The sequence below is a fragment of the Aedes aegypti genome, unplaced genomic scaffold (genome assembly GCF_002204515.2).
Source record: "Aedes aegypti strain LVP_AGWG unplaced genomic scaffold, AaegL5.0 Primary Assembly AGWG_AaegL5_hic_scaff_992_PBJ_arrow, whole genome shotgun sequence".
In the NCBI taxonomy this organism is placed as follows: Eukaryota; Metazoa; Arthropoda; class Insecta; order Diptera; family Culicidae; genus Aedes; species Aedes aegypti.
In genome coordinates, this window is record NW_018736703.1 from 32,396 (window position 1) to 39,515 (window position 7,120).

Sequence of the window (7,120 nt, forward strand, 5' to 3'; positions counted from 1 at the left end):
ATTTCTATCAGAGCTTACGAGTATAATCTATAGATTGGATCCAATGACAAAAATAAACGTTATTGTTCGAATTGTAGGATTTAATAGCAAAAATCATTCGAAAACTGGCATTTTTCATAACTTTACCTAAATTTCATATATGTCCACTAATAAATTGTCCAAATGTATTTCACTACATCTGAACATCATAATAAAGCATTTCAGTAATCAAATAGAGCTTCTAAATTTAGTTTTGAACGTTGTGCGTATGAATTTTGGTAGGTGTACGAATATGGAATTGGGTGAATTTTAGACATCAATTCAATACTTTTCTATTAATCCAAAGATGAATGTAAATGGAAACATTTTGTGATTGGCAAACAATAGATAACACCTGTTACCTTCAATGTGGATAAAGTATTTGTAGCTCAATACTTCATTTAATAGTTTTTTACTAACTTGATGTGGAAACAGTATCCTGTACGAATATGAAATTGGACCACTGTAGACTATTCTACGATTGATTATATTTTTGTAGTTCTTACACTCTAAGTATTTAATATTTATGTATAATCTAATTCATCGACGTCTTCCCCAAAACAGTTCATTGAACGTAATGCGGTCCCGGCGTGGGAACGCTCTTTAACGGCGAATCAAAGTCCGTCTCCATCGGCTCCGGCATCGGTTCGTGGTGCGTTGCCATGACCCGTTTCTGCAGATTCTCGTACAGCTTGTGGACGTTCTCGTGGTGCTGGGCGTTCGGCTGCAGCGCTTTTAGCAACGTCTGCAATCGACCCTGGGGCAACTTCTGGTGGATGTACCACAGCAGCTTCAGCATATGTCGGGTGACGTTGTCCCGCGTGAGACCGGCAAACAAGAACTCGTCGAACAGTCCGGTGCAGAAGTCTTCGTTGGCGAATTCTTCGGACATGGGAATCATCAGGGCAATCAGCGAATGCAGGAAGGGATCCTCGTAGGCCCGATCGTCTTTGCAAGAAGCCAAGATGGCCATCACCCGAAGGATTCCGACGCGGTCCTTCTGGCGAGCCGTGTGCAAGGTGTAATACATGGCGAGAATGGAAGCGACAGCACTCTCCTGAATGTAGGCCTCCACAGCGTCCGGAGCTGGGCCAGAATGTTCGATCGTCGTAATGGCGCTCTCGCGCTCATCCGGTGGCAATTTAGCGTGCAAGTTGCGCACTTGATCGTCTACCATTAGAGACATCAGTGCTGGTAGGAACTTTGTCACGACTTGACTGTCTAGTTTCGGTTCCTTGAAGTCCTGCGAGTCAATCATAATCCAAGCTGAGAGTCCGAGTGCCAACATTCTCAACAGAAGAATCAAGATTGTGTTGTCTCTCGGGAGACCTTCGTTGTTGATCAAATGCTGCAGGATTTTAATCGCCGAAGTCGCCAGGAAATTGATCGCGTACGGGTCACAGAGCGTCATCGACAGATCACCCAGAACTTGTTCCTGTCCGCGTTTAATATTATCCAGGAAGCCTTGCAACTCTCGGGACCGTTTGATGTCGACGTTCTTCTCACGGATGCAGGCATCCAAGCACCAGGTAAACTTGTGGCAGGGATCCACCGAAATGATGTCCTGCACTTCCAGATCGTGCAAGGCCATAAGCAGTTCCGCTCGCAACGTACAATAGTGTACATTCCTGGTTCGCAGGAAAAGCGTTCGCAAAAACTGTAGCACCATGTCGTATAATTTGACGCTGTTCCCAATCATGTGGGCCAACTTCTGGACGACTTCCCCTTGCCGGCGAACTTTCGGCGTCGGTGTAAAGAACAAATTGTTCAAATTCATATGATCGAACAGGATGTGCTCCTTTTCGCGAATGTATTGGGACAGCAGGGGTGAAACTTCATCCCCAAACAGCGACTGATTGTCCCTCCAGATCTGTCGTTTAACTTCGGTATCCGTATCCTGATACAACTCCCGATCTCGCACCAAAATCCTCAAATACTTATCATCGATGTGGCTGGTGTTCCTCAGGATGCACATCACAACCGGACGCAGGGCTTTGACCCTGACCACCGGGAAGCTCTTGACCAGCAGTTCCTTCAGCTTGCGATCTCGCTCCCGTCCTTCCTTAGCTCCCACCTCGTTAATGTGAGCAATCAACTTATCCCGGAGTTCCTCCAGGACAGAAGTGTGGAAATCGAGACGTCGAACGCCGTGCAAATCTAGCAGCGGAAGCATAGGCCGCAGCGACGGAAGCAGGATCCCGTTTTCCAGTTGGAAGTTTTCGATGGCTTTCAGCGGATCGTCACAGCAGGATAATCTAAAACGAAACACGGTTTTCCAATTCATTACAGGTAAATATTTTGGTTTGATTATTGAGCTTATAACTTACGCATCTCGAAGATAAGCTTGGCCGGGAACATTGACCTCTTCCAGCCCGGTGCCGGGAAATTTCGGCGGCGCGGACATGGTCTTCAACTGCGATTTCTACGGGTGGCAAACTGTGACGATGTTATTGAATTTGACGACTAAATTTTACAATCTAAAGCGTGATAATTGAGAAAAACATACGCGTAAAACTAGCCGAGCTTGTTCCACTTGTTCAAAAGACAACAATCGCCATTTTTGTTTACCCGGAATGATGACGTTTCCTAACCATCATCGTCATCGTAAACGATTTATGCTGCAAGGGAACGAACACTGAACGAAAGTTGCCTCCTCAAAATGAATATTGGGCGGATGAATAAAATGTCGTAAAGTTGAGTTTACTGCATTCTCGGTAGTAAACGCTACAAGTAGAACACGAGTGGAACATGTTTGTATCATTTTCTGTTTGAATTCTAGCATTACGATATTTGGGTTCTTTAGTGATGAAAATTTCACGGTTTTTGTAGCTTGATCGAAAGAGCACATTTTTCTAAATGTATAACGCCATTTTATTGCGCTTCAATATTTATAATCCGCTTGTTACCGCGCTGGAAGGACGACCAGAGAACGACCTGAAAGTGGATTATGTGAAGGGAAAGCTTCTGGATGAGTGGATAAGAAAAAGTGAAAAACTCAATGAAAATGTGCGTGAAAACGCTATGAAGTCCACGTTGCAGTCTGAAAATAGAAGAAGTTTTATTCGGGCGTGTTACTATTGTGGACGTGAAGGGCACTTCCAAAGAAATTGTACCGTTTTGCTGGATGAGACGAAAGCCGATATGAAAAAGCAACCACAGGTGAAATCAACAACTTTTCAGCAACTGAGTCCAAGAAGCAGTGGTGAAGATCGTGGAGTGTGTTTCAATATGACTACTAGTGGTGATGTAACTAAAGAAAAATGGATTATCGACACTGGCTGCACGAAGCACATGACCAATTCGACTACCAGTCTCGGTTGGTGGAACCCTTGTAGTGAAGAAGTAATGCTTCCAGATGGATGGATGGATGGAGAGCGAATTGAAGTAAAACTGAAGGAGGTTCTTTATGTACCCGGTTTGTCCAGGAATGTATTGTCGGTCAACCGTATTACAGAAGAAGGATATAGTGTGGTTTTTGGACGGAGTGGTTGTCAGATTCTGGATGGCAACAAGGTGATAGCTATAGGCAAGAAGATCGGTGGTTTGTACTAGAAATCCTTTATAAGAGAGATTCGCGGAAGCTGACATTTCTGTCAAAGTGTGAGCCAATCGAGCAGCGAGAGCTGTCAAAGTGTGAGCCAAACGAACATGCGTTATGTTTGTTTTGAACTTTTCTTGAGGAGTAATGTTATCCACTTGAAATTATTTCGGTAAAAGTAATTTTGCATGAAGCAAAATAAATGAAATATTTTTCTTTTTTTAATTTTTTTCAATGCGATTTTTAGTTGTTGATTTTTTGGGCTGTTTATTGGTTTGAATGTGTAGCTCAAAGATCTATAACGAAACAAAATAATATTTTTAGCGATGATGAAGTCATGTCCGTGTTACAATATTGTTCTCGACGCCGAGCAAAATCAGCACTGCTGGTCTGTTGCCAAATATTTCCATTTTACTTCCGCGTATCTCTCTATATAGGATCACTAGTTTGTACTATCTACAGCACTAGAAGAAGTTTATGAAGTTAGCAAAGACAAATTAAAGACCTCCATGTCCCTTGCAAATGCCCAAAAATTTATGGCTCATAAGGTAATCTAGAATGCCGTGAAAAGTGTACTGCGATGTGTCAAACTTGGGTACCTTTTGCACTACCGAGGGACCGAATGCAGTACTAGAAGTGGTACCCAATCTGAGCCCGAGTGCGACGGACCTGAAGTTAGCTTTGATGCAGGAGGAGTCAGCCGAATGAGGAAGTCAGATAAACGGGGCTGCATTAAGGAGGAGTGTTGAATTAGAGTAATGACAGCCCCCTGGGACGATATGGTATTAAAGAGTAGAGTCAGCACCCCAGTCGATGTAATGACAACTATCACTCCGATGACTGCTTGAGTGTTTATGTGTTTGTTTAAGAAGTAATAGAATGACGAAGCTTTTGCTGATAAACATTATTTGTGTTGTTGTTGTTTTTAGTCCGTACTATTCACTTGCGAGAAATAGATGTAGATGATAACGCAATTGTTGTAAATAGTTTTATTTTCTTCGTGTCACGCTAAAATCCTGGAACAAGTTTTTCGGTCGATCAGCTGGGTTGTATAACAGTGTTCTAAGCAGGGATTTCAACACCTACGTCATGAGGCAAAAATCCAACGAAGTTGCATCACCTTTGTTCAAATCAAGGTGTGTGCATTTTACTCTGTAGCCAGAGTAAGGTGTAATCACTTGGCGGAAGCGGCTAGGAGGCCATCTTTAACTTGCTGGCCGTTTTGTTTACAAACATTTCTGCCTTGCCTGGATGATGCTGAAACTGAAACTAACTATGCTGCCATCAGTGCGGACGAAATTGTCAAAAAAGAAAATGGAGCAGGAGTGACCAGATTAGAATAATTATTGACAACACTGTTTCTCCAACCAATCAGGGTCTGTCCCAATTGGTGAATCAAATCAAAATCGAACTTAAAATTGGCAGTTCGAAAATTAATTCCCCTCCGATTTCGATATGTCAAAAATAAGTCTGCTTCAGAGGAGACTTATTTATGACAGATCGTGAATTATTCGCATCGATTTGTTTTCCACTTTTCGCTAGATTGTTATCATCAAATTAATCTGATTTGCATTACCTACATGTTTTGAGGACTGTAATTCTGTTTGAAATGGAATCAAAAACAAGAAATTGAACCAAAAAGGTAAGTAACAAGTTCCTATTTTCCACAAAGCATCTTTATTTATGTCAAGTTTATCTGCAGTGTTGACGACTGAGGTAGCTGATGCAAGGGATTTGATGTTTGTTCGGACTTGTCGTCATGAAATCTTCCGCTGAAGCCTCCGAAGCCTCACGTTATCGGCCGAAATGTTCCCGCAGAGCATTCTTGAACTTTTCCAGTGAGCAATGGTTGCAGACTAGAGTGATTAGAAGAGAAAAGGATGCAGTGAACTCCAAAGTTCAGGAAAACATAATAGGGATTCATCTGAAGCTCGCTATAAAGAGAAAGCAGGCCTAGAGGAAAGGGAAAAGATAGGAGTGGCCAGGAGTCTTACTTCGAGCAAACTAGACCGATATGCCGATAAACAATTTCAAAATATAGCTTGTTTCTTGACTTATTGTTCTCTAGGAACTTCTGAAACTAAACTAAGAACTGTCTTCGCCAATTGGTCTATGTCGAAATCCAATCACAGGGCTGGTAGCAAGTGACTTTCAGTAGACAGTCAATATATTAATACGAGTTTCCATAAAGTTTCTATTATCAATCGTAGCTTTCTTAAGTTTATTTTTATTTATTTATTTATATTTTAATCAAAATAGTCACCAAAGCCATATGCATATGTGCCTTCTTCTTATTACATTGAACCCTGGTGCAAAAATCTAGAGACTCCAGAAAAAATTATGTGAGTTTCTCCAGGAATGCATTCTCAGGTTGCTCGAGAAAAAGCTGAAGGAACTTTTCTTGTGATTTTTCCAAAGATTTCTGAACAATTTTCCAGGAATTCAGTCAGAGATTTTCCAAGGTATGCTTCGAGAAAGTGTTCAAAATTTGCCTCAGGAAATCTTACGCAACTTTCTCCAGTATTTTCTACAGGGATTACTCTGAAAGTTTTTACACTTTGGAGTAACTTTTTGAGTTAGCTTTTCTGAGGCTAAAGGTTGAATTCTTGAAAACTGTCATTTTTAAGTTCGATATCAGTTTATTGTGCTCTGCAAGATAAATCCACGTAATGCGATTATCTGAAAATGTCGATATACCGTCGCAGTGGTAATGAAAATCACCAAATGTTTCAGATTTAGCAAATTTGAAACATTTGTGTCATTGAAGGACGAAAAAAATCCAAGCCTGCTTGAATTTTGACGTTGCGTTTGAAATGCGCGCATATCTTCTGCGCGTTACCGCCGCCGCTGGATGTGGATTTAATATAAGCGCCGCAATAATTCACCAATTGAGACAGACCCTCAGTCAATCTCTCGACTACCTGTCTCAGATGTTTGTAAACAAAACGGCCAGCCCTTCCTCTCCTACCCTGTCTGGTTTTCTCCACGAAGTGAGCATAATAGGCCAGGAGAAGTGGATGAACTTGTCATTCATTTTTCTGTCAAATCTCATACAAAATCTACTTTTTCTTTGACATAAATTCACTCTAGGTGAACCACTTCCCCTGGCCTATAGGACACCTTAGAGAATTGGACCCGCCTTGGTTCAAATGAGGATCGATGAAGAGAAATCGATTATGTCACTTACGCCCTTTTTGCAGCACACGATATTTTCGCGTGCTCGCTGATGTGTTTTTGCTTCAGTGCACATCATTGACAGCTGTCGGGTCGGGTGCGTGTTGCTTAGTGATCCTTTATAGAGAGATGGGCGGAAGTAAAATGGAATGATTTGGCAACAGACCAGCAGTGCTGATTTTGCTCGGCGTCGAGAATAATATTGTAACACGGACATGACTTCCTCATTGCTATAAAGTGTATTTTGTTTCGTTATAGATCTTTGAGCTACATATCAAAACTAATAAACAGCCAAAAAAATCAAAAACTAAAAGTCGCATTGACAAAAATTCAAAAAAGTGAAATATTCCATTTTTTTTGCTTCATGCAAAATTACGTTTACTGAAATAA

General features: G+C 41.5%; 1 protein-coding gene across 2 annotated transcripts; it reads right to left on the bottom strand.

The window, feature by feature from the left end:
• Positions 1 to 484: 484 nt before the first annotated feature.
• On the bottom strand, positions 485 to 2,583 carry LOC110681481 (negative elongation factor B). Of its 2 annotated transcripts, XM_021857244.1 has the most exons (3): positions 2,525 to 2,581; positions 2,346 to 2,454; positions 485 to 2,273 (listed from the first exon to the last, which is right to left on the bottom strand). In XM_021857244.1, exons 2-3 carry the CDS (start codon positions 2,420 to 2,422, stop codon positions 584 to 586), a joined length of 1,767 nt encoding a protein of 588 aa, XP_021712936.1. In that variant the 5' UTR covers positions 2,423 to 2,454; positions 2,525 to 2,581; the 3' UTR covers positions 485 to 583. The 2 variants fall into 2 exon arrangements, with proteins under 2 accessions (XP_021712936.1, XP_021712935.1); XM_021857243.1 differs by having other exon boundaries at positions 2,346 to 2,583.
• Between the last annotated feature and the right edge of the window lie 4,537 nt (positions 2,584 to 7,120).